This window comes from Archocentrus centrarchus, chromosome 12, assembly GCF_007364275.1.
Source record: "Archocentrus centrarchus isolate MPI-CPG fArcCen1 chromosome 12, fArcCen1, whole genome shotgun sequence".
Taxonomy (NCBI): Eukaryota; Metazoa; Chordata; class Actinopteri; order Cichliformes; family Cichlidae; genus Archocentrus; species Archocentrus centrarchus.
The window spans coordinates 12,064,442-12,090,443 of NC_044357.1; the positions used below are offsets into that span (position 1 = coordinate 12,064,442).

General features: G+C 39.4%; 2 protein-coding genes across 5 annotated transcripts; one reads left to right on the top strand and one right to left on the bottom strand.

Annotated features, from left to right (window-relative positions):
• Positions 1–5,474: 5,474 nt before the first annotated feature.
• On the bottom strand, positions 5,475–11,039 carry coq4 (coenzyme Q4 homolog (S. cerevisiae)). 2 transcript variants are annotated; one of them, XM_030743351.1, is made up of 7 exons: positions 10,680–11,039; positions 9,891–10,043; positions 8,991–9,087; positions 7,694–7,796; positions 7,467–7,596; positions 7,006–7,099; positions 5,475–5,988 (listed from the first exon to the last, which is right to left on the bottom strand). In XM_030743351.1, the coding sequence occupies exons 1-7, from the start codon at positions 10,738–10,740 to the stop codon at positions 5,808–5,810; spliced, it is 819 nt and encodes a 272-aa protein (XP_030599211.1). In that variant the 5' UTR covers positions 10,741–11,039; the 3' UTR covers positions 5,475–5,807. The 2 variants fall into 2 exon arrangements, with proteins under 2 accessions (XP_030599211.1, XP_030599210.1); XM_030743350.1 differs by having other exon boundaries at positions 9,891–10,046.
• Positions 10,828–24,130, top strand: traf2b (Tnf receptor-associated factor 2b). 3 transcript variants are annotated; one of them, XM_030743348.1, is made up of 11 exons: positions 10,828–10,951; positions 15,763–15,965; positions 17,070–17,148; positions 17,374–17,472; positions 19,288–19,449; positions 19,541–19,615; positions 19,782–19,856; positions 21,821–22,033; positions 22,137–22,440; positions 22,674–22,822; positions 22,917–24,130. In XM_030743348.1, the coding sequence occupies exons 2-11, from the start codon at positions 15,790–15,792 to the stop codon at positions 23,133–23,135; spliced, it is 1,551 nt and encodes a 516-aa protein (XP_030599208.1). In that variant the 5' UTR covers positions 10,828–10,951; positions 15,763–15,789; the 3' UTR covers positions 23,136–24,130. The 3 variants fall into 3 exon arrangements, with proteins under 3 accessions (XP_030599208.1, XP_030599207.1, XP_030599209.1); XM_030743347.1 differs by lacking the exon at positions 10,828–10,951 and adding an exon at positions 11,205–11,350; XM_030743349.1 differs by lacking the exon at positions 10,828–10,951 and adding an exon at positions 13,922–15,464.
• The last annotated feature ends 1,872 nt before the right edge of the window (positions 24,131–26,002 follow it).

Sequence of the window (26,002 nt, forward strand, 5' to 3'; positions counted from 1 at the left end):
AGATATATTTAGTCAGAGAAAAATTCAGGATTTTCCAAAACTGAGTGCATACTGTAAATGAGTCTGTGAAATAACTCCCCAAAATTTTAAGGAAAATTAAACTGACTTGGCTGCCCAAGAATGCTGACTCAGGCAGCATGGTGGTGCAGTGGTTAGTTAGGTTACTGTTTTCTCACAGCAAAAAAAAAAGGTGCTTGGTTTGAATCCACCAGCTGGCTGCAGCCTTTCTGTGCAGAGTTTATATGCTCTCCACATGCCTGTGTGGGCTTTCTCTGGATACTCCAGCTGCCTCACACCATCCAAAGACATGCATGTGTTGGCTTGAACGTCAGCTGAAAATTGGTCATGGGTGTGAATGGAAGCATAAATTGTCTGTCTCTCTGTGTTAGCCCTGCAACAGACTGATGACCTGCCCAAGGTGTACCCTGCCACATGACAGCTGGCATAAGCCCCTTCACAACTCTGAAATTGAAAGCAGAATAAAATTGTTGGATTAAACTCACTTGAGCATCATAGCATGACACTAAGTCAGATAAACTTCAGGGGCATCGATATGTCCAGTTAGGAAGCTTAAACCACTGTGACTATTTCACATGCTTTGGTGCAAATGCAAGTGACAAGTACTGAAGAGGAAATAAGACAACCCCAAAAAAGGAATGTTTATTGCAAGTGGTGACCACAGACCATTCCTCTTTCCTTATCCCTCCTTGCTGATTTTTCTTTCTTTTTTTTTTTACTTCTGTCCTTGCCACTGCTGGTAGTATGAGTTGGCAACTGCAGACCATTGAGGTTGCACAGGTAGTCTAACTTCTTCAGGATGGCACATCCATACATGCTGTTGCAAGAAGGTTTGTAGTGTCTCCCAGCACAGTCTCAAGACTGCGGAGGTGCTAATCATCCTTTAGTAGATCCGGCGGTCACAGTACAGCACCGTGGACCTCAACTGACATTCGCCAGAACTGGCAAGTCCACAACTGGCACCCTATTTTCTTCACAGGTAACAGCAGGTTCACACTGACCACATCTGACAGGTGTGAAAGAGTCTGGAGATTGCGTGGCAAATATCATACTGCCTATCATACATTACTAACTGTAGAAAAATATGTCAGAGGGGATAAAGGGAGAGCAATGATCTGTGGCTATAACCTGAAAAACCAGTCCCTTTTTGGGATTAACTTCTTATTGACTATTCAGTGCACCTGTTGTCCCTTTTACACCAAAGAAGATGCAATGGATTCACAATGTTTATGTTACGTAGTTGGATACTGTTGTGCCGTAATTTTAGGGTCTCCTTGTTCCTTTTGGCCAAAAATTCAAACCCAATTGAAACCAAAGTTTCCAAAAAAAAAAAAAAATCACTGGGATGAGCAGGTTCCGGTGCAGGCTATTTATTAGACATGGCTACACAAAACACAGACAACAACCAGAACACAGACAGTAACATAGTTAAGACTAGGATACACACACAGAGAGAGACAGAGAGAAGAAGAGAAGAGAGAAACAAAGAGACAAAGAAAGATGCAGAAAAAAGAAGAAGAGGACAGGAAAGGGAAGAGCAAAAGTAAGAGAGCAAGACAAAAAGCAGGCCAACATTTACAAAAACACAGGTGGGTCTGCAGAACTTCACTTTTGGAGCCTACATGTCATAAGACGTCCTAAAATACAACATGAGGTTACAATGTCATGTGAACCAGAGATGTTCCTGCATCCCACCAAGGCCTCAAACATACATGAGTAATAGATATAACAGTCTGTGTGTGTGTGTGTGTGTGTGTGTGTGTGTGTGTGTGTGTGTGTGTGTGTGTGTGTGTGTGTGTGTGTGTGTGTGTGTGTGTGTGTGTGTGTGTGTGTATGGCTAATACACTTTAATATGTGATACAGTAAATACCAATATTAAAGTGATAAAAATTCCCAACAATACCCCTGAAGTTTAACTGACTCTGTGTTACACTGTGAGGGACAAGTATTCCCTTTTTTTTTTTTTTTGCTGACAGTAAATGAACATGGTCGTCAACAAGATGTGAAACTAATGGACATTTTGAGCTCAAAGGGTGAATTTCCCAGAATGTAGCAATCAAAAGTCTCTTCTGCAACAGATAATCGGATTTATAATTACTGTGCTTTAACATATGAGACAATCGTGCATTTAATTGGCTAAGCCAAAACTTGTGATTCTGTTGGGTCGTGATTTTAGGGGTCCCCGCGTTCCTTTCAATCCTGTATAAAACTCAATTAAAACCAAAGTTTCCAAAAAAATCACTGGGATGAGCAGGCTCCAATGCAGGCTGTTTATTAGACATGTTGGTTATACAAAACACAGACAAAAACCAAAACATAGACAGTAACAGAATTAAGACTAGAATGCACACACCCAAAGAGGGAGAGAGAAGAAAGAAGAAAAGGAAACAGAAGAGAGAAACAAAGAGACAGAGAAAGATGCAGAGACAGGAAGAGCAGAGGAAGAGCAGAGGAAAAGAAAGTCAAAGAGCAGGTGCGTCATTTTATAACCTGGAGATGGTAACTGCCCACTTGCCTTTGACCCCTCTCAATTTGCAAAAAGTCTCAACCCCCTGAAACTTGAACCCCAGCCAATCACCTTTTGGGGCTCTGCTAGCTTTCTTCCCATTTGTACTAAAGAAACATACGTCACCAGAGTACCCAATGTTACACACAGCTCTGGCAGATGTCATAATGATGGATCTTCTTCAAACTACAACCTCTGCTATGAAAACACCTCTTTGACAATCTCCACTTAACTAGAATTTATGCCCTCACTAATTCATATTACACAAACACAGGTGGGTCTGCAGAACTCAACTTTTGGGGGCCCACTGTCATAAAGTTACCTAAAATACAACATGAGGTGACAATGTCATGTGAACCAAAGAAGTACCTGAATCCCACCAAGGCCTGAAGCATATATGAGAAATGGATATAACAGCCCCTCAGTTTTATCCTATTAATCTAAAGCATACAGTGTCCATTAATCCAGTGTGTGTCCCCAATATATGTACTAATGAATGATATAAAATAATAGCTGTAAATACCAATATCAAAGTGATAAAAATTCCGAACAATTCCCACCACTGAATTGTGGAGAGTGCTGAGCAGGCTTTTCCCTCCAAACTCCAAAAACCTGTCACATGAAACCATCATGTCCTCACCCTCTTAAAAATACTGGCCATTTATTTCAGGTTTTTCAGAAAAGACAAAAACTGACCCAAACTCTGAAAATGTGATGAATTAGACAAAAATAAAACTTGTTACAAAATGGCTTAGGCCATTTAAGAGGGTGATGCCATCACATTATCTGTCTGCACTGTGTCCAAAGCAAATTGTCTTGTATCTAAGAAATTAAATTAGAGAAGTTTAAAAAATATGACATTTCCTATTCATTTCATATTTTCGAGCAGTGAATTTAACTACCTGGACATTTTACCAGCATCCTTTGTGATACCACTGAAATGTATGTTTTACCAGGTAAGTGCTTTTAATGAGACCATTCCACTGTTACACCTCTACAGATGTACAGAGCTTTACTTCCTCGTAATGCCATTATTGCTGTCAAAAGGAGAGTACAGTTTGCGATAAGACAGCCAAAAGGTCAAGGAGTGCAGCTGCACTAACACACTCAAATCATGTGAATCATAAGGTGCTTTTTCCTTAATCATTTGACAGCTGCGTTAAATTTTGAAATTAGTCACATAAATGTAAGATAAGATAAGATAAGATAAGATAGTGTTTATTTGTCACATGCACAGTTATACACAGTACAATGCACAGTGAAATGTATTTTGTACCTGCAACCTAATAAACACACACATATAAATAAGAAGAATAAAAAAAAAAAAAAAAAAGTAATTCACACTATACACTATACTCTATATACTATACACTATACACACTTTTTAAATTATAATATTTACACTGTGCAATAATGGTCCAGTTAGGGCTCAGAGTTGAGCAGACGGATGGCTTGTGGGTAAAAACTCTTCTTCAACCTTTCAGTCTTAGCCCTCAGGCAGCGGTAACGCCGGCCTGATGGGAGCAGGGAGAAGAGAGAGTGTCCAGGGTGGCTGGGCTGTTTTAGGATCTTCATGGCCCTCAGCCTGCACTGCTTGGTGTAAATGTCCTGCAGGTTGGGGAGGGTGGTTCTGATGGTCCGTTCAGCTGAACGAACCACCCTTTTTAGGGCCATGAAGTCCTGCTTGGTGCAGTTTCCCATCCAGGTGGTGATGCTCCCACGCCAATGTCAATTTACCATAAAGATATTATAATAATAATAATAATATTTATGGAAACCCTTAACAACTGACAACATATACACACTAACTGGCTTCATTAGGTACTTTACTGTTCAACTGCTCATTAATGCAAATATATAATTAGCCAGCAACTCAATGCATGCCACACAGACATAGTCAAGATAACCTGCTGAAGTTCAAACTGAGCATCAGAATGAGGGGTGACTTTGAACATCCCACGGTCATTAGTGCCTGGTCTGATGAGTCATGATTTCTGCTGCGACATTCAGGGTCAGAATTTGGCGTAAACTACATGAAAGCATAGATCCATCCTGCTTTGTATCAGTGATTCAAGTTATTGTTGGTGGTGTAGTTGTGTAGGGTACATTTTCTTGGTTCACCGTGGGCCCCGTAGCACCAGCTGAGCATCTTTTAAACCCTACAGCATACTCAAGTATTGCTGCTGACCATGTCCATCCCTTTATGACCACAGCATACCCATCTTCTGGTGGCTGCGTCCGGAAGGATAACACACCTGGTCACAAAGCTCAGATCATCTCAAACAGATTTCGTTTGTACTCATATGGCCTCCAGTCTAATCAGAGCTCCTTTGGGATGTGGTGGAATGGGAGATTCGTATCATGGATGTGCAGCTGGGAAATCTGCAGCGACTCTGTGATACGATCATGTCGATATGAACTAAAATCTATCAAGAATGTTTTCAGCACCTTGTTGAATCTGTGCCATGAAGAAATGAGGCAGTTCTGAAGGTAAAAAGGGTCTAGCCCTTTGTCGGATTTATCAGTATTACTCACACACTTACATCAGGAAAATGACCAGTACCTGGATTTTTTGAACCAACTACCTTCTGATTACCTTCCTGGTGGCTGAAAATATGAGCTCTCCCCCTGTCCCAATGAAATCAGTAATTTAGTGAGAGCACATTTTTTTTTTAAAAATTGCTACATTTAGCCCTTTATGCTCTGTGAAATGTTTCTAATGAAAGTAAGACTCTTCCTGTAAAGTAACAAAAAGCCAACTTAAACCCTGTTCTGTATTTCACTGTATCCCACATACACACAATATCAAACACTGCTGTAACTAAAAGGAAATTACAAAGTAATAACAGAGTAAATTTTAATAACTCCTGTATTCACCATAACAAATTTTGTCTCACCTGGTAATAGAAAGGTGAAGTGGCCAGTGAGTGTATTTTTTTTTTTGCTTAAATTGAATTTTTACTCAGATCTTTATTCAGTTATTTATTTGCATTGTTAATACAGTTACATCCCCATCCCATTCTTAACAACAGGTTACTGAAACTGCTGAACCAGACCTGCATCTGATTAAGCAGCAGACACAAATGACAACTCATCAGCTGACATCATTAAAACCAGCAAAGCAGGAAAGGGAATTTTACACGGCCTTGCCAAGAAGGAAATTTTCCCATTTCCCCACTAGCATTACACTCTTCCTGTAAGCATTTCCACAGTATCTTCTCAGATATCTCTGGTTAAGTCTTTAGTTCCAAAATTCCTGAACCAATCATTTTCTTTGGCTTTTTCAGGTCTTCTTATTTGTAGCTCTTAGTATGACAGGAGGTGGCTCGATGTTGAGCTCTTGCCGGAGGTCCTCGAGGCTCTGCTCCCAGCGTCTCTCGTAGAAAATGCTGAGGACGCAGCGGGCGCGCCGACCGTTCTGGAGAGCCCAAGGGCCCAAAGATGTGAAGAGTGACTGTAAACGGCTACAAAAGGTAAAATACAAGGAAGTGAGTTGTGAGCGTGATACAACAATGATGAGGAAACCTGTCAAATAAACGTGTCACAGCAGAGTTCCCTGATTCTACAGAAGTTCAGGTATTAAATGAGGAAGGTTTAATGATTTACAGGTTAAAAAAACTTTATGGTTTACTTTATGGACAATGCTTAGAACCCTTTACACTGTATGCACTGGATCCAACTACAGAAGGTTTTCTGATTGTCTCGGTTATTTTCTCTGTTGTACTGAACTGAAATTTTAAGGACTTCTGTTTAGAGAAAAGTGGTGATCTGACTATGCAGGTAAATACCAGTTTGGGTTCTGGGTAACTGTTTTAAGGAACAGTGACCCATCAATTACTCCAGAAAACTCTAGATATATTTACATACAATCCAACATTCAGTTTCACCTCACTTGGAAAGGAGTCCGGGTTTTCACTTCCATCTCTGGCTCACTTTTTTTCTTTTTAATTCATTGCTCAGCTCTTTGTCACTTTTCATGCGAATAACTGATTGCAACACTGAATTCCTTCCAGTCAAGCCTGCTGTTCCCGATATTTAGAAAGATATTTACTAGAGCAGCTGGTTGCGTAATATTCAACAGTTGAGATGAGAGAAATTCTGGGTTTTCTGTTCCAGAGAGAGCTAACCAAAATTCCGGGTTAGTTGGCAGGGTAACAGCTTATCCTGAGTTTCTCTCTGACTTTTCCCCTCCTGCCGAGAACACAGGCGTGCAACAGAGCGCATCGATGTGCAGGAGTTACCATCGAAGACCCGATTAAACATTAACTTGTCACCCTTTAATTTTCATATTTGTGTCTTCACTGATTAAAACTGAGCCTCTGCTCTCTTTATTTTTTTCATGACCTACAGACGCATTGAACTCAGGCTGAATGAATTTGGAGTTTAGTGAACAAAGAGTTAAACTCAACCTGACAGAGAAATTTCAGAGAGTCAAGTGTCAGAGACTCTAAGTAACCCATTTCCTGGGCTGGTTATTTTACCTTGCATTTAACCGTAGTGGTCCCAGCACAGCTCCAAGAGCACACATGGGAAGCCCTGTCTGAGCAGCTTCAAACCATTTCACTGCAACTTCACCTGAACGGAAGATCCAGAAAAGGAAACAAACATGCATAAAGAGTAAAAGAGAAGAAAGAAGAAGAAGTCACTCAGCGGTTTATTAAAGTGCATTAAAATTGATTTCTGTGTAAAACTTGTAAAACCCCATTCCTCTCTCAGACGTTTTCTTTTATATAGAATCGATACAGCAGGAGGTTTGTCAGCAAAACTCAGTTCAATCACACACAAAATAATTCTTACTGACACTATACAATGAGACTAAGTGGCTTGACTGTGGAGTTTCTCGAAATAATAAAGTTTCACTTAGCATGTGCCAGTTTTTTCCCGGACACTGCTGCTTTAAAACTTGCCATAGAGATTTCAGATTGCATAGAGTGCAGCTCACCCAGCATGTTGGTGGGCATGCCCAGTAAGGTGTGCATCAAGTCATGGACCTCTCTGTATCTTTGCATGACATAAGCTAACTCCTCGTTGTCCACAAACTTCACGTCTGCCCTTGAGTCAGGAGTCACATCCTGAGGGAAAAATGGCAAAACAGAAAAAGGAAAACAGTGTGTTTGTACCAAACAATAAGTGTGCAAAAAAAACATATATGTATGGTGTTTAACTCACATTGTCCTCCAGAAATCGAAGGTACTCCCTCCCAAAGGAGCCGTCAGGCAGTGAAGCCATCTCTGTCAGACTGAGTGTAGACAGCCGGATCCTCGGCCTTTCTCTGCAACATCAAATAGTAACAATAAAGCACAACCCTACATGTAAAATATAAATGAAAAAAAATAAATTATATATATATATATATATATATATATATATATATATATATAAATTAAAAAAAATCAAATTCTGAGAAGGCCGTTTAAAAAAAACCTGAATGCAATGATTTATAAATCTCTCAAACCATTTGAAATGTATTAGTTTAAGAAAAAAATTAAGTAATTTTGAATTTGAAGGCAGCAACAGATCTCAAAAAAGTTGGGACAGGGCCATGTTTACCACTGTGTAGCATTCTCAACAGTCTATAAATGCCTGGAAACTGAGGAGAGCAGCTGCTGGACTTTTGGAAGAGGAACGTTGTCCCATTCTTAGCTGATAGAGGATTCTAGCTGCTCAACAGCTGCTCTGTTGTATTTTTCATTTCATGATGCACTAAATGTCTTCAGTTGGTGAAAGGTCTGGATTGCAGGCAGGCCAGTTCAGCACCCGGACTCTTCTACTATGAAGTCATGCTGCTGTAATAGATGCAGTAAGCAGTTTAGAATTGTCTTGATGAAATATGCAAGACCTTCCCTGAAAAAAAAGACATCGTCTGGATGGGAACATGTGTTGCTCTAAAACCTGTATATGTAGTACTTTTCAGGACTGATGGTTTCTTTCCAGATGCGCAGGCTCCCAATTCCATAGGCACTAATGTACCCCATACCATTAGAGATGCAGGCTTTTGAACTGAACACTTCCCACTTTGCCTCAGTCCATTTTGATGTTATGTGCTGTAGATGATAAAATATTTAAATCTGTCACAATTTAACATTAAGGGACATTATTGTGAAATTGTTCCACAATTTGCAAATGTAGTTTTTTGCAGGTTGATGAGCCTCTGCCCATCTTTACTTCAGAGAAACTCTGCCTCTATAAGTTGCTCTTTTTATGCAAAATCATGTTACTGACCTGCTGCCAAATAACGTAATTAGTTACAGCTGTTTCTTCTTAGTACCACTTACTATTCCAGTCTTTTGTTGCCCCTGGTCCAAGCTTTATTTTTTAGATGTTGCCGCAGGGAAATTTTTTTTGTTGTATTATGAATAAAATATGACTTTGTGAGATTTGCAAATCATTGCATTTTGTTTTTATTTCCATTTAAGTGTTCTGCCGGAAGCAGAAGGCACAACAACGTTCTGCTACACTGACTTACGTTAGGATAGCGTAGCCCTCAGGGTCATTTCTCATCCTGTCCCTGAGATTTATCAGAGCTAGGTGTCCAGTCGTCTCCCCCAGCACTGCGACCATGTCTGTAAAGTACCCAGAGTTTCATGGAATCCAAGGATACTAAGTATAACATCATGGCAATACAGTGAAATGTTGATACTTGATTTACAGTAAAGAAACAATGTGTTGATTCTACACACGTCACTTCTGTTCATTGATCATAAGACGCAATATTCAGAAACTTTACAAACTTTGAATTGTCTGGGAAAGACCTTTGTGCCCAATGAAAAATTATTATAAAATTCAATCCACTGAATTTATTTTTGGAAATAAACTGATACTAAGCAGTGGATGTCATGAGAAACCTGACTAAATGTCAGCTGACAGGTGTTAGTACTCTCTTCCTCCATTGGAGTTTCAGGGTAACTAATATATGGCTTTAATTTGTATTTAGTCTCATTTTTGTTTCCAAGACACAAGTCATCTACCAAAGGTCTCTAGAGAATAAATGCTTGAGAATGGGTAACTATACTTAACCAGTACGTGAGAAAAAAAAATCTAACCACTGGTATCATTTTTGAAAAATGGGAAACATTCCCATAACCAGCTGATATACACCATCAGTTAGAGACTGGCCTCAAAAGTTTGGACACACTTGAATGAGCAAGTGTGTCTTTTGACTGGTACTGTATGTGCTGGCACTATTTTTTTTTGTTTGTTTTTGTTTTGTTTTAATTAACTCGTATGGCCGCTCAGTTTGTACACAGCCATGTTTGAAGGTTCATTCATGACCTTCTAAACAGCACTTTGATTAAATATCCTCATCTCAACCTACGTGTCGATAGAAAGATCAGTGCACACAGTAATGCTTATCTGACGGTCTCACCGTGTCTGTAGGGGTTCTGTAGTGCCGCCACACCTGAACCAACGGCCAACAAAGCTTTCTGAAGGGCAGTGGTGGGAATATGTCCAGGATACAGTCCATCATAGCAGCTGTTTGCAAACTCTGTGCTGCTGCTGTGCAGCTGCTGGACACAAACTACTGAGACAAATGTGAAGTGGTATAAAACACTGAACAGAGACATCTATCCTATATAGATATATTTATTCTATTACCCTGTTCTAACAAAAACATCTCACTACTCAAAACCTTTATGGTCTGCAGAATAAACAAGTCAGAGCCTATGTTTGCAGTAACACGCAGTGTGTGGTCTCATGCCTGAGAGAAGGATGCCACAGATCTGTCTTCTGCATTTATTATAGCAAAAAAAAAAAAAATTACCTCTCATTTTTTCTTACATGCCATGAAAAAGCTGCATAAGATACCTAAGAATAAATGGCCCCAGAAGCCCACATGGCACGCAAAGATGGAAAATACTTAGATTTCTGAATTATAAATCACTGGCATCCCACACTTTTCAATTACTTAAAAGATTATCTCGGCGTTTTGTGAGTCACATTTAGGGATTAATTTTGTTCGCTTGCTACAATGTTTTCTATATTGTGTGTAAAAAGGAGTATATTCCGTGATCCAAGCTAGCTGGTACACAGCTGAATGTAGCGTATTCCTGCGCCTGGTACACACTCCCAGCAAGGCTTCCGCACCAACGTACCTCCAGGTTTGTTTTCAAAAACAGTAAGTTGTAAGGCAGAGGACGCCTCTTTAAACTCGTACCTTTAGAAACTGTAAAGCGGTGTCGCTGGTTTGTCCATCTGAAAGGTATCCGTAGCCACATATTTCTTTACGTTAGCACGTATACGTCAGTGGAGCACTCGCTTTCGGTTCCAGCGCCGCCCTACTACGATTGCAGAGCGGGGCGGGGGGATTTTTAGCGAGCAAGCCGTAAACACCACAAAGGCAACGGAAGGGCGAGTTGTCCTTCTCGTGCAATGGCGAAGTTATAGTTTCGTTTCCCCCTCATAGAGAGACCCAGTCGTGGCTCAGAGGTCAGTTAGTTTACGTGCTGTATCGCCCTTTCACATAACTTAGTTAGCAGGTAGCAGCCTGAGTAGTTAAACATACCCGCACTAATACTAGTAAAGCGTCCTCTGACTCTAGCATTAATGTTAGCTGTTTGAAGTGCTTTTTAGGTGCTCACTAAGAATAATAAAGTGTATTTTACATGCTTACGGTTTAAAAAAAAAAGAAAATAAAAGCATTCTTAAATAATTACAGGAGCTATTTAAGTAAAATGAGAGCAGAGCAGTACATGAACTGGCTGTAACCGCACAATCAGAGGTGCTTATATAGCCTTCTTGGGGTGGGGCTACACGTATGAATACTGAAATACTGTGTCACTGTGGTGGTGGCTACTAAAAGATCTTCTGACAGGCTTCGGAAACTTGGTGAGTAAACATTCAGGTTTGACTTTTGTGTGAGACAGGGTCTGTTCCTTTAAAGCCGTCACCTCGCGTTAACTTGAGAGTGAAAATGCAGGCTGGTAACATGGCGAGCGCAGAGAACGAGATTCCCAGGAAGAGACAGGCGGACAGAGGCTGTTTTTCAGACTTTCAGCAAAGCTGGGTGTACCTTTATAGAGCAGCTGTGGCATTTATTTGAGACAGAAGTCAAAATGTTGAGCTGGAAAGTTTGTGCTTTGTTGTTCTTGCTAGTGTTGCTCGTTTCGCAGAAAAGTTTGTACTGCTGTGCATGGCAAAGGTCATGTTTCAAGGTTTAGCTGCGTTTGAGCTTTTTTAAAAATATATCATATTACTTATTGTTTCTGATATTTCAGCCACACAGTTTCTTGTCTTGTTTCCCTCACAAAGAGGAGCAGTTTCCACGTGTGCCAGTGATTGCTCTCACTGGATTGTGTAATTACCACCATCCCAGGACACAAGTTTCTATGGATACACAAACTTAAACATCACTTATGTGTCTTCATCTTCACAGCACTCTTGCTTGTCTTATGAAGTGTTCCAAGAATTTGGTTGGGTTTGAACTGCTTGTGTAATACCTGCAGAGTTACAAAACACAGTTTGAAGGGTGTAACAGTGAAGTTTAATTGCTCATCATTTAATGCGAATGTAGTGAAAAACTGGCAGATGTAGAGAAATACACGCAGTATGAAAGTGGTGCCAAAGAAAAGCAGCAACTTACCTGTGTATAAACAAATTATATATTTGTGTGTTTTATAATTCATTGTAAGATAACTAACATTGCCATTTCACTCTCAAAGTAGCTGGAGTAAAGATATTAATATGAAACAGGATTTTGGATGTTTAAAAATAAGCACACATACACAGAAACAACATTTATGCCAAACTCTTTAATTTCTGTTAGAAATTATTAAAATGTCAGTAATAGTTAAGGGGTAAAATTAGTTTGAAACAGGGTTCAAATTAAACTGAATGTGCTAAAATGTGTGGGTTTTAGACTGTAAACTTATTTTGGCTGTAGTGTTATTCATTTAATTAATTGAAGGTTTGAATGTTTGTGGGTGTGTTTGTAATAAGCACACTAAATGTTTTGGGTGCTTTAGCTGTATTTGGATTTATTTATATTATTTTCATATATTGGTTTATTTATTGGGGTGTGCTTTGGAGTTGGATTTTGTGAGTTTCAGTGTTTACGCTGACACTGAAATTAAAATATAGGGGCTTTCCTTCCATTTATCTTTTGAGCCAACATCCACTTTCAGCATGGGTCTTACTTCCCATCATAGAGGTTAGTTTCTGTGTTTGAACAGGACCTAAATTGGTTTAAGGAAGAATCCACTAAAAACAGGATTCAGACTTGTTCTACTTGTAGATGATGTCAGTAAAAAGAGCTCATGATCAGCAGGACTCGTGCTGTTTTGTAGACAAAATTTGGCATTTGCCACTTCATTTCTGAGCTGGTTTGTTGGCCCTGCGCAGGTCATTGACATTTAGCTTATTATTAACATTTACTTTATGGGTGTTGATCTTTCTCCTTTTAAGACCTGCTGTGACACATGAACAGGTACGCCACGCTGTTAAGCTTGAATGGCTTTTGCACAGTTTTACCAGACTGACAACATGCTGTGCAACCTTAAACCTACAAGCAGAAACACTTCAGACACTATACCTTCAAGTCATAACGTGCAAAGCTGCACTCTGTTCACATTCTTCACGGTTTTCCTTGACATGCAGGTATATATTAGTAGATAATTTATACGCCAGTAAATGTGCAGTGGGTGTGGGGAACTTTGTCAGTAAATGATGACATCTGCTGGTTATGGTTAAACAAACATGCCCCACACATTTTTCCATAAGGGATTTTTTAAAATATATATAACAAATTATATAATAGTAACAGAATAAACACTCACAGACATTTCTATTCATATACATCAGAAGCCCCCGTGTTGTGCTTAATTCAGTGGGTGAATTTACTGGCACAACATGCTGTACTTTTAGTCTGATGTAGACAATTGTAGGAAACATGATGCTGACACTGCCACCTTATTACTGGCAATTTTAGTGATTAGGAAGCAGACAGTGTATAATATCCTGCTCTCTGTGCACCAGATTGGGGTTTTTACAACCAAGCTCCACTCTCTCAGCATCCTGTAATGGGCCACAGTGGAGTGTACTGGGTGGCATGTTATAATATAAAATATTGAAGATGAGAATTTGGGGGATTTTTATTTTTTAATTTAAGCAGATTCTGAATTTGATACCAGGAAAATGTTTTGAAAAAGTTAAAACACAAAAGACAGAAGAAGCTGTGTAATGCTAAAAAACAATATGGTGAAGCATCACACATCTAATTAGGGTAATTGGAAACCAGACGGCAATGTGACTGAGTATAAATAGAGTCTTTCAGAAGTAAAGATGGAGAGAGGTTCAGAACTCTGTGAGAGACTCTGGGCAGATTTAAGTATAACGTTTCTAACCTAAAATGGCAAAGAATTTGAGTATTTTATTATCTACTTTACAAAGATTAAAAAAAAAAAAAAAACAGGGAATCGAGGGAACGTTCAGGAGTTTGCTGCATGGGCTCAGGAATACTTGCTGAAATGAACAGTGAGCCCAGTTTGTTGCTGCAACTACAAATGCAAATTAAAATTCCACCATGCAAACAAGATCCACCATGGCAACAGGATCCAGAAATATCACCATCTTTACTGCACAAAAGCTCATTTAAAGACTGCCCTGTGTTCAGACAAGTCAAAATTTTAATTTCCTTTTGGAACTCGTGGGTTGAGCCCTGTGATAGAATGCCAAACTCTCCAGGTGTGTCCCACCTCTTGCCCTTTGAAAACTGAGCTCAGCTCCAGCCATGGCATGCGTGACTTGCACATCAGTGAAGGCACCATTAATGCTGAATCACACATGCAGATTTTGGAATGACACAACTTGTCAAATTTCTCAACAGAAGCCAAACCACTTTCTGCAAACAGCACAGCTCTTTTCTTAGAGACTATGACTGTATACTGGTCTGCCTGCAGTCCAGAAATGCCACTCATTACAAACATTTTGCACATTATGAAACTAAAAATAAAAGTGCGCTGGAATGGGAAAGCATCACACTTTTAACACTATAGCAGTGACTCTTTTTGTATTCCCAAATGCTTGTAAATTGCTGTTTAAATGAGAGGTGATGCAAAACGTTGGTAAATGTGCCCATGGTCTAACTCAGGGCTATTTGACTCAGGCGTGCTGAAGCAGAGACAAATCTAAAACCTGCAGGACACTGGTCCTTGAGACCTGGAGTTGAATACCCCTGGTCTAACTTCTGTATATGCCGCTGGCATCAAATTTAAAATCTAAGTTTTAACATTTGATATATTATCTTTTTGTACCATCCCACCGCAGTAGGTAGGGACCACCGGCCTTTCTCGTCTAATAATTGATACCACTGTCCATCATTGTGCAAACCTTTAATTCCTGTTATTACTTAAGTAAATGTACTCAAGTTAGGCACGCGGTGGTGCTGTAAACAGCGGCTCGTGGGTGTGATTCTTGTAAGAAAGGGTGGCTGAAGTGTTGTGTTAGGTTTCATGTTTTAAAGCGCGCTTGAAACGGAAACAAAGTTAACAGAAACTGTCAGTGGAGGGTGAGAAATATTGACAGGGTTGGAAAGGAAAAGTATTTAAAAGAAAGACGAAAATGCACGTGTGAAGGAAAGCTACATTGTGCGATGTCTACATCATCCTCTTTCTGTGAAGTAGAAAATAAATCAGCAGAGCACTCATTGCATGAATACCATATTTGGGCTATGCTACATTCTTTAGGCTCTAGATAAGCAGAAATATTTCTTTGGCATCAGTAGAGACTTCTCAGAAGAGACAAAATGTTCTAGGACAAAAATGTACTTTCAGCACTCAAGACCGAAGACAAGTGACTCCGTTATTTGTACGCTGGATATACAAAGAAAAATTTCAGGGGATTTTTTTGAAAACAGGCTCAGACATATGTTTGAATAGATTATCCTGAGATAAATATATCTCCCATAGTCATGCTTATTCCACCAAGAATCACAAGACTTTTTCTGGTAACTCAAAAAAAAAAAACTCCACTTATTTTCAAGACATTTGACTTGCTGATCTTGTTGCAGCCGTTGCAGCCTTAGGCAGGTTTTCCATATTTTTGAATATTATTACCATGCTTTTTAAAAATTATTATGTTTCTTTGCTTGAGGGCTGTGACGATGCTCATGCTGATCTTGTAAATAGTATAGTTTGGCAGCTGTAATTTAGTGGTATGTCAGTTTGTTTGTGGTTTCTATTTCATCTTTGCAGTGAGTTCCTGTCTGCTTGTTGATTCCTGTTTTCTATGGTGTTCATTAACAGGATATAGCTGAAGATTGATGGAGAAGAATGGCCCGTATTTCTTTGGACTGTCCCAACTCTTTACCAGGGATTCCCCTCAGTGTCCTGTCAGTGCCCATGGAAAATAAGTACAAATGTCAGCAGTGTCTCCAGGTCCTGAGGAAGCCTGTCCAGGCTCAGTGCGGCCACCGCTTCTGTGTACACTGCTTCAAGCAACTCACCAGGTAGACTGGAGGTCCTTAGACTAAACTGCTTACCTCCTAATGCTTCCTATTTTACTGGACATGCTTCAGCACATCCTTTCCTCGTCTTTAATCAACTCTGGGAATTTTGTGCAGACAAGTTATTAATGCAGACTCATTCCTCACATGATGGACCTATCACACTGATGTGAATCAGAAGGATGTGGTCATGCTGAGTCATGCTAAAGGTTTCTTTCTGGCTACTCCTTTCTAAATCATTCACACACCGGTGGATTGTTAACGCATGAGGTGCCAGTGTATTTGTAATGAATTTCTAATCCAGTGTTTTCAGTACCATATGTATTCATATTCATTACAATGTAACTGTAATGAATATTAATGAAAAATACATGAGGAGAAACACTGAATTTGTAATGAATATTCACTACAAATACAAAGAGGTGATACACCAGCATATTTGTAAAAAGTATTTAATACAGGTACGTTTTATTTGTGATGCGTATTCATTACAGATACATAAATTGACACGCCAGTAAATTTCTAGTTAATAATCATTACAGTTATGTATTAGCTTGTTTAACAAGAGTATAATTACATAATGTGACAGAAAATGTTGAACTTTACTAATATTTAATCAAATATAATCCAACTATAACAAAATAAATGAAACTGAACCTTTTGAATATGTTTATATCAGTCTCATTTTGTGAATTGCGCAAACATTTACACAACAGCAACATAAATACTCGTGAAATGTGTGTGTTTAGCACGTGAATTGTCCAAGTGCTTGTGTCTTATTTAAAAATAACCAGTTTGCGTAACATTACAAATTCACCTTGTGACAACCACACGTGCTTTTTTATTTGTTTTGTGTGTGTGTGTGTTTGTTCATTTAATCGTCTTCAAACTTGCTAAAGCAAGTAAACTTTTTTCTGTGCACCACTGATATGATGCTTACAGGCTTCTTTTCATTGCCCTTGCATTGATTAAAAATTCATCTGCTCGAGCTGTAATCCATACTGGTCAGCAGTCGCTCCAGTTTTGGATCAGCAGGAAATTGTTGCTGACTGTTGGCGTCGAGCAGCTGCTTTTACAGTAAAGTCACAAACCTGTTTTGTTTGGTAGTTCTGGCCCAAAGCCTTGTGAAGCCTGCCGTCAAGAGGAGATATATGAGGAGCCTATTTCCATTCTAAATAGCAGTGAGGTAAGTTGTTATATATTCATGTTTCAAACCCCCCATTGTTATGTTAGGAGTAATCAGCATGCTATCTGTTACTGCCCTTTAGAGGAAGAAATATGACTACAGTCTGGTGGGGGTTTCCATAAGCAAACAATGCATCAATGCATCCTACTCTGTCTGCTTGCTTTCAAAATTGAAGAAACAGGCTTTATGACTTCACTGATCTCTTTGTTCTTGTTCCCCTGCCAGGCTTTTCCAGACAATGCAGCAGGCCGAGAAATAGCAAGCCTGCCAGCCAGGTGTTTGAATCAGGGCTGCAGCTGGACTGGATCTATTAAAGAGTATGAGGTAAAGTAGAAAATTGAACTTCTCCCATGGCATTACTGCGTTCTGCCTGAGTGTAAGTTTACAGCACTGTCAGTACTTATTAATCTAAGTGATAGGGTAATCTGACACATAATCTGCATTCCTGGGTCACGGTGTTCCCTGAAAGACCTCAGCTTTCACATCACGCCCAACCATAACTGCAGCGCTGCACTGCTGTCAGCAGTGAGACAAACAGGAAGTGAAACTTAACAGGCGGCTGGAAAGTCCCAACCTCTCCTCATTTATCAACAAAGGCCCGGTGGAAAGTACCAGAGTGGAACAGGCCTATTGAGCTTAGCGTGACTCTAACTACTGCAACTAGTTACTGACCATTAAACCATAGAGGTGTTAAGGAAACTGCTTATTTAAAGTAAGCAGAAACAGAAAGAGATTTCATGTCTTTAACACAGACTGCAGTTTGTGAAATTGCAGAAAGGCTGCATAAATAAAGCCATATAGTGTGTGTGTGTGAGACTGAGGCTCTTGTGTGTGTCTGTCTACAGCTGTGTTTCTACTGTAAACATTGCAGTTTTAGCTTAGTGAGGAGATCCTGATTCTAATGCTGTGAAAATAATGTTTACAGCAATTTCTGTTTGTGGTTTTAACCAAGCATACCATGTGACCTTATCTAGATCTGGGTTTTTTTTTGTTTTTTTTTAAACCCAGGAAAATATTTAAATGATATGCTGTCAGGAAATCAGTTTAAATTCAAACACGAGGCCAGTGTTTGAGATTTGCATGCACTGCAAATGTGATTCTAAGTGCTGACGCAGCTTCCTCCTATAAAAGAAGAAGGGATCAAAGGGTGCCATCCTTTTATTGCGGTTTGTGAAACTATTATTATGCCGTGTGATACACCCACTTGCCTGCAAATATTTGCGGCCTGCCATCTTAGTCATGGTCGTCTGGAAAAAGCTACACATCTCTAGCCGTACACACCCATATCGAGACCTTCCAAAGCTGGAAAAATCGAGGTGTTGAAGTGTTGTGGTGAGGACAGGGATGCGCACAGGAATCTCCTAAATATGAGTCACGTTTATTGCTGCTATCCCGTTCAAGATTTTCAAGTTTAGCAAGCCTGGAAAGACAGCAGTCAAAGCGAAAAATGGGCTAACGTACCTGAGCTTCTGCTTCTGTGGCTGTAGCATGCCTTTGGTAGTCATTGTGAAAGCTAGCGACTTCCCTGTTGATTAACCCCACCTCAAGCGCCGCCCCCCCGTGTGATTCCCGGCAATTTTAAATGGCGAATACAGCTTAAAATTATATTTTTTAACTTGTTATACTTCTCTTCGTTTTCACTTGATTTACATTTTCTTCCACTTTTTGCCCATATTCATTTTTTTCAGATGTTTGAAGACCTCTCTTTTTATTTCATTTGGAAAGTACTCAAAGCACATCTTTTAATGGAGCTACAAGGGGGGAAAAATAATGACAACTGTAGAATCTGTTACCCCTTTCACAATCACATCAGTGTACTGTATTTTTACTTTCACCCACTTTTTTCATCTGTTGGAGCCATTTTTTTCTTTTTAAAACAAAACACAAACACCAGTTTATCCACATAGCAGCTACAACGATACACCCTGTAACTCAGTGGTAGCCCACAGCTATGCCTTCAGTTAAATAACGTTCTACAAAGCAGTCATTTACCAATGACTGAAAAGGGTTTGGCATCTTTGTGCTACCATAAAGGCCAACTGTCTGTCTGCTCTTTAGAAGATAATGAAAACTGGAGACACCTGCTTTGCGTGTAACGAACAGGCTGTTTGATAATAATAACTGTCTTTTTATTTTTAGGCTCAGCACGAAGGTCGCTGCGAATTTGAGCGGATATTGTGCGAGGCCTGCCAAAACTTAATACTTCACACGGAGAAGGACAGACACAATGAGAGAGAATGTGAGGCCAGAACGCTCAACTGCAAATACTGCAAAATGACCTTCAACTTTAAAGAGATAAAGGTGTGAAACAGAGACTACACTGAAATGCAGTTTTCCTTTGTTGACATAAATGGACAAAAAAAATTATATTCTGCTTTCCGATGCATTTTAGGCCCACGATGAGATCTGTCTGAAGTTTCCCATGCAATGCAAGGACTGTGGAAAAAAGAAGATACCAAGAGAAAAGGTTAGAGCTGTTAGCTGAAATTTCACTTTTTACCTTCCATGTAATTAGTACTCCCCACAGTCTCCTTATGATCCTCAGTTTCTTTATGACTAAGAGTCATTCTCTTCTACTTTCATGTTGATGCGCTGCTTAGAAATGGTCTCATTTGCTCCATTCTGCCTTTCAGTTCAATGATCATGTGAAGTCTTGCGCCAAGTCGAAGATCACCTGTCCATTCAGCGAAGTGGGCTGCAAGTCTGTGGTAGGTATAGTTACATAATCACATAAACTCCTATCATTGGCTTATGTTTTATTGAAGAGGGTTGACCAATGTACTGATTTAAACCATTTTTCTCAGTGTATTGTACTAGTTTGGTGTTTATTTGTGTTTTATTAAAAGTCTAAATGTACATTCTTCCTATACAGTAAATTATGAAGTTACAGTCAGGTGAAAGACTGGAAATGGCTAAACAGTTGGCTCTGCTAAAATCTGCAGCATCCAAAAGAATACATAAAAGCAAAATCACATCGCTATTTGGTGTTTTCACTGTTTGGGTTTCCTTAAACAACAGATATGATTGGCGAGCTTTAGAGATGTAAGCTTTACTTATGTGGTGATCTTGTGTAGAACGTAAATCATAGCCTACGCAGGTGGCGAACGCCCTTTCCAGTCTACCTGTTTGGGCTGCGTCCTCGGCGATGTGTAGTTACTTTTTCGCAGGTGGTGGTGTAGGGTTTCAGGAGGGTTTGCAGTTAAGCCGTACCTACAGCATTTATTTAACACAGAAGTATCAGGGTTCTAGCCAGACATGGGGCGGGGTGTGTGTGGTAGCATTAGCAAGCTAATGCTAAACACTAAATGCCAGCCCATTTGCTAACTGAGTGATAGTAAACAGATCACTGATTCTTTTTGCATATAAACCAGAAGAGTTACACTTTCATATGCATTCAGCGTGTCCCTGAGCGCTGTTTTTTCCACTAATGGGTTTTGCAGAAAACATACACAGCAAAAACATTATAATCCAGGTGTTTGATCGATCCGATCAGTTGCTAACACTATCGCGTTTTTAATGCAAGCCACTAACTACGATAATGGGAAGTGACTGTAGTTTTTTTTTTTTTTTTTTTTTTTTTTCTCCAAGGCCGGCTCCTGGTTTTTTTATAGTAACCCCAAAATTGTTCTTTGAGCTCCATTTTTCGTCTTCTTCCCCCCTCACTTTCATGCTGGTCGCCATTCTGCATATTGCAGAGCAGATTTAATGCTATTAAATATGTTTTCTCATCTCCTGCTTCATAACTTGTTCCCTGAGGTCAGTCATGCGACCCTTTCACATGACATATTTCTCATCTATTGCTTTTCTCAGTAGTTTAAAGTTGGCGGGACAAATGTGATGTGATATGATGCACTCCCAAGCACCAATCGGAGTTTAGGAGCATTTGGATAAAAACATGATGGCAGGGAGGTGTTTGCTTATATTGCCAAGATGGCCTCTAACAGATTATGTTAGGGTGTTTTTTTTTTTTTTTTCTTTTCTTTTCAGTTCTTCTAGAAGCAAGCCACACTACTCAAAGGCCACCTTAATAGGTCTCCAGCCACACACGTGAAGTTATTTTTAAGCTTTACCTAAATTGGCTTTAATTTCAGTGGATCACTGGAACAGGTAAAGACTCACAAGTGAAACCTGTTTAAAAAAAGAATCACCTGGAAATTACACTTTGCTGTTGCTGAATTCTCCCATAGAGTTCAATTCAGGATCGCCTTTTCACCCTCTTTCTCTCTCACTATGTTACTAAAACAATAATAAAAATGGATCATTTATAGTGTAGGAAATGAACACAAATCGGTCCCAGCACACATTTGAGTTACAGGGGTTGCAGTCGCTCTAAAGACAGTTAACTAAAAACAAGGTGTTTCTGGTTAATTAAAGTAATTAAAGGATTTTACTTCACACACTGGCCACCTGAATATTAAAATAAATCTTATGAGTCAAAATCTTTTATATTAGCACACTGAAACTTTTGTCATCTGCTTAGACAAGTCTGAGCATTTTGGCAGTACAGTCACAGCAGTAGGAAATTTTCACACCTTACTGAAAGTACAAACTTAGTTTGGACACAAGTACAAGATCTGGAAATGGATTAAAACTAAGTGGTTCCTCAGCAGTTTTAACTTTGTCACTGTAGTACTTAAACAAGCTCTTCTGTGTTTCATCTGCGATCTGCCAGATAGATAACCAGAAGGTCACCGAACATGAGCACAACAGCACCATGGAGCACTTGCGTATGCTGCTGCCCCTGGTACTGTCTGTGTCTCGGACTCGTGCAGAGGCTTCTGGTGTCGGAGAGTGGCAGGAGGACTCCGGTGTGGGCCTATACAGGGATCCTAATGAGGGAGCGGTAGCCATAACCTCCGTGCAGCCTGTGGACCTGGAAAAAAAAGTGAGTCTCAACAGAACTGATGCTGCTTGTTAACCACTCTGAGGTTTTTTTTGTTTTTTAAGAGGAAAACAAATGTAATTTGTTGCTTTCTTTTTGCCAACAGGTGAATGCTCTAGAAAACATTGTGTGTGTCCTGAACCGGGAGGTGGAGCGCAGTTCTGTTACGCTGGAAGCCTTCGCGCACCAACACCGTTTAGACCAAGAGAAGATTGAAAATTTATCTAATAAAGTACGACAGCTGGAAAGGACACTGAACATGAGAGACTTGCAGCTGAATGAGACCGAACAGCTTGTGCGGGAACTCCAATTCTGCACTTACGATGGAATATTTGTCTGGAAAATCTCTGACTTCTCCCGCCGAAGGCAGGATGCTGTGGCTGGTCGAGCGCCTGCAATGTTCTCACCAGGTGAGATGGAAAAAAGGTCATAATTGTATATGTGTGTCATGCTTTCATGTGGTGTTTTTGTTTTGTTTTTTTGAGTTTGCACAGATTTAACTCCTGGCATGTAGACGAGGGGAATTCCATGCTGCTACTCTTTTGTTTTTTTTCAGGGAGTGCACATATCTCTGCAGTTCTCACATGGCACTGCTATGGGCTCTGTTTGCATTCCTAACTCTGCTTTTCCTTTCCCTTCACAGCATTTTACTCCAGCAAATACGGCTACAAAATGTGTCTAAGGTTGTATTTAAATGGAGACGGGACAGGCCGGGGAACACACCTTTCGCTGTTTTTTGTTGTCATGAGGGGAAAGTGTGACGCTCTGCTCAAATGGCCATTCAGTCAGAAGGTAGGAAGCCATTTTAATAGTTATTCCATCAACGTTAATGCACAACACTCGCAATCGACAGCATAAATAAGCTCCTCTCCTCCTCCTCCCCCAGGTGACTCTAATGCTCCTGGATCAGAACAACAGGGAGCACATCATTGATGCTTTCCGACCTGACGTCACCTCCTCCTCCTTCCAGCGGCCAATCAGCGAGATGAACATCGCCAGTGGCTGCCCACTCTTCTGTCCACTGGCCAAATTGGCCGGAAAGAGCCCTTACCTCAGAGATGATACAATTTTCATTAAAGCCATTGTAGACCTTACAGGCTTATAGGGTGTACTGTGGAAGTTACACCAAAATAAATTAAAAAATAAAAAAAAATTACACAAAATTAGTGAATAATAACTTTTAATAATAATACTAGTAATAATAATAGTATTTATAATAATTATAATAGTAATAATATATAAGAAGAGCAATATATTATCACCACATAGGTGACTATGATTTTACATATCACATCGTTACATCCTGAGGGTGTGCAAAGTGACCGTCATCTACACTCATTCTGAGGATCCATCTTTAGTGAATAAGTCGATCAACAGTAAGGAGACCAGATCTGCTGAGTCAGAAGAGCTCTTCCAGGACAAAGAGGTGTGCAGTCATCTGTTACTATGAACCTTCAGATTGCATCTGTAGACGATAATCTATACATTTTATATTAGAAGTAGCTTATCATTATAATACACCTTACTTAGCTTTGTGTTATGTGTGGGTTTTTTATTTTCTCCACCTGTGTTCATTTTAACCATTCTTAGATTAGTACTGGCTACTTTTTATGTATAGGTCAGAAACCAGTAAAAACCAAACACACACTGAAGGAAATGAATGAAAAATACCAGTTTATTAGAACTCTGGTGTGGATAACGTATTACATCTAATCTCATGAAAATAAAAAATAAAGCCTATTTGAAATAATCCTGTAATACTCTAATACTGAATAATCATAACGAATTACTGGTATTTAAATATATATGTATTATATGTATACACTTTGTTGTATTATCTAATCTCAGTTCTATTAATTATAACTCCTCATATCACATCTACCTATACTGTACTCATGGATCATATAAAGCTAGTTTCTAATCTTGAATTGCATACCTTGACTGTGGTGCTAAAAGTGTTTCAGGGAACGCTAAAGTACCATTTGACTGTTTGGACTGATTTGTGTGCATCACAAAAGTGCATCATACACAGCTGAACACATGTGCTATGAGCCTTTATTTGATTAATGATTAAAATCTCATATAAAGCATAAATATCAATCATTTCCTTGTTTTTGTTTTTCCTCTTTAAGACGTGTGTTTTGAGATTTTTTTAAACCTAAACAGGGTTAATTGATGGTAAAAATAATTGTTGGATGCAATGTAATTTAGAACAACATGAGTCCTGCTCACGTGGGTGTAAGTGCCACAAATAGGCTTAAGTCAAAAATATCTTGAGAAATACTTTTTTGTGTTTGTTGGTGTTAACCAAAACTCTTCTTCCATGTGTTTGGTTTTGTTCATTTCTCTAAAGCAACCACATGTGAATGGAAAATTCCCCTCCGCTCCCCTCCACTGGCAGGTGATTCCTGTGGTGTGAAACTCGATGCCTTCTCCTAAAACACACAAGTGATGCAAACTAGCAAGAGCGTCTAAGAGGAAGGCGCTAAAGACAAAATAAAACACAAACACCGCAATGTTAAAAAAAAAAAAAAAAAAAAAACGTTGGCTGTTTGGTAACCTGGTTAATCTGTTTACTATGAATATAGACATGGTGTACTGTTCCTTTAGCTCATGTTGTCACAGGGGAACTCCAGCTATTTCACACATAAAAAGGTCGCTTTGGTTCACAAAGCACTCGTCATGCTCTGAACCCATTCTGTCCTTAACGATTCAGCTTTTTCAAGTGTGGGAAAATGCACTTTTTGCATTATGGGAAATGTATGAATTTATTTATTTATTTTTAGCTCCTTTGATGGCAGAATATGAACATGCCACCAAATTTCAGTAGCCTGTTGAGTCAAAGTTATGCTGTCCCACCTGCCTTGCAAATAAATTATGACCACAGAGCTTCCTAGCAGCAGTACCTTTGTAGAGCAGGCTAACAGTATTTAAAACGTAAATGTTGAATATGTTAACCTGTAGTATGTCAGTGTGTTGGATCACGAACAAGACCAAAACTGCACAGAAAGACACTACTGTGAAATTTCAAGTCAAAGCAGTATACCCCACTTAACCATTGCTAAACCACGTCACCATTTCAATTTCATGTTAGTCAAATCAACTTACCACATAAAACTTGTTCAAAAAAAAAGAAACCCCACCAGTGTCATGAAGACCACAAAATGACTCTTTATAAGGGCAGTGATGTTGCTGCATTAGTCATTCAAGTCATGGAGTGTTCTGTAGAGATGGTTTGCGCAGGTCGAGCCTAACCACAGTTAGCTGTTTAACCTATCTTAGCTTCTCCACTGAGGCTGTGGAAATGCATCATCATGGCTGAGATAAACCAATGAAGTTGGAAAGAACCTACTCAAGGGGACAGCACATATGTGAACAATAAGCGTGCAAGAATGAAGATCATCTTGTTCTGAAAGCCCCAAAGTTACATTCTCAAGTATTTAGACAGTGATGCAGTTTCTAATCTAATCTAATCTAATCTTCAAAGTCTGAGACTGTGGGGTCACCGGATGATATCACAACATGGTTTGGCCTTTTTTAACCCTGTTAGATTTCAAATGGGTTATTACCAGTAACTGTTTATCCACTGACTTACACACAGCTATAACTGTCCCACTTTGAGACAAAAAACTTGATGCTGTGATTCTCACTGATGTCATTTTATGAGTCATGTATACAAATGACACAAACTAGATTCTTTAAGTCACACAGGGGAAAAGTACCAAAGTAAACCCTCTTATTGATCTCAACTTCAAATCTATAAAACTAGCTGTTCTAGACCTTTGAAGCAGTCATGAGACTGAAGAAAATCACCCAAAAATAGTTGAAATTCATGTTAATTTAATCAAAAACACCCACATTTGGTCTCTTTAGTAACTTTAGGAGCAAAGGAGGTGTGCTCCTTTGCCTTATATACTGCATTTCCATGTATGTTTGCAGAGTTTCAATAAATCGTGGCACCGATTTCCCATT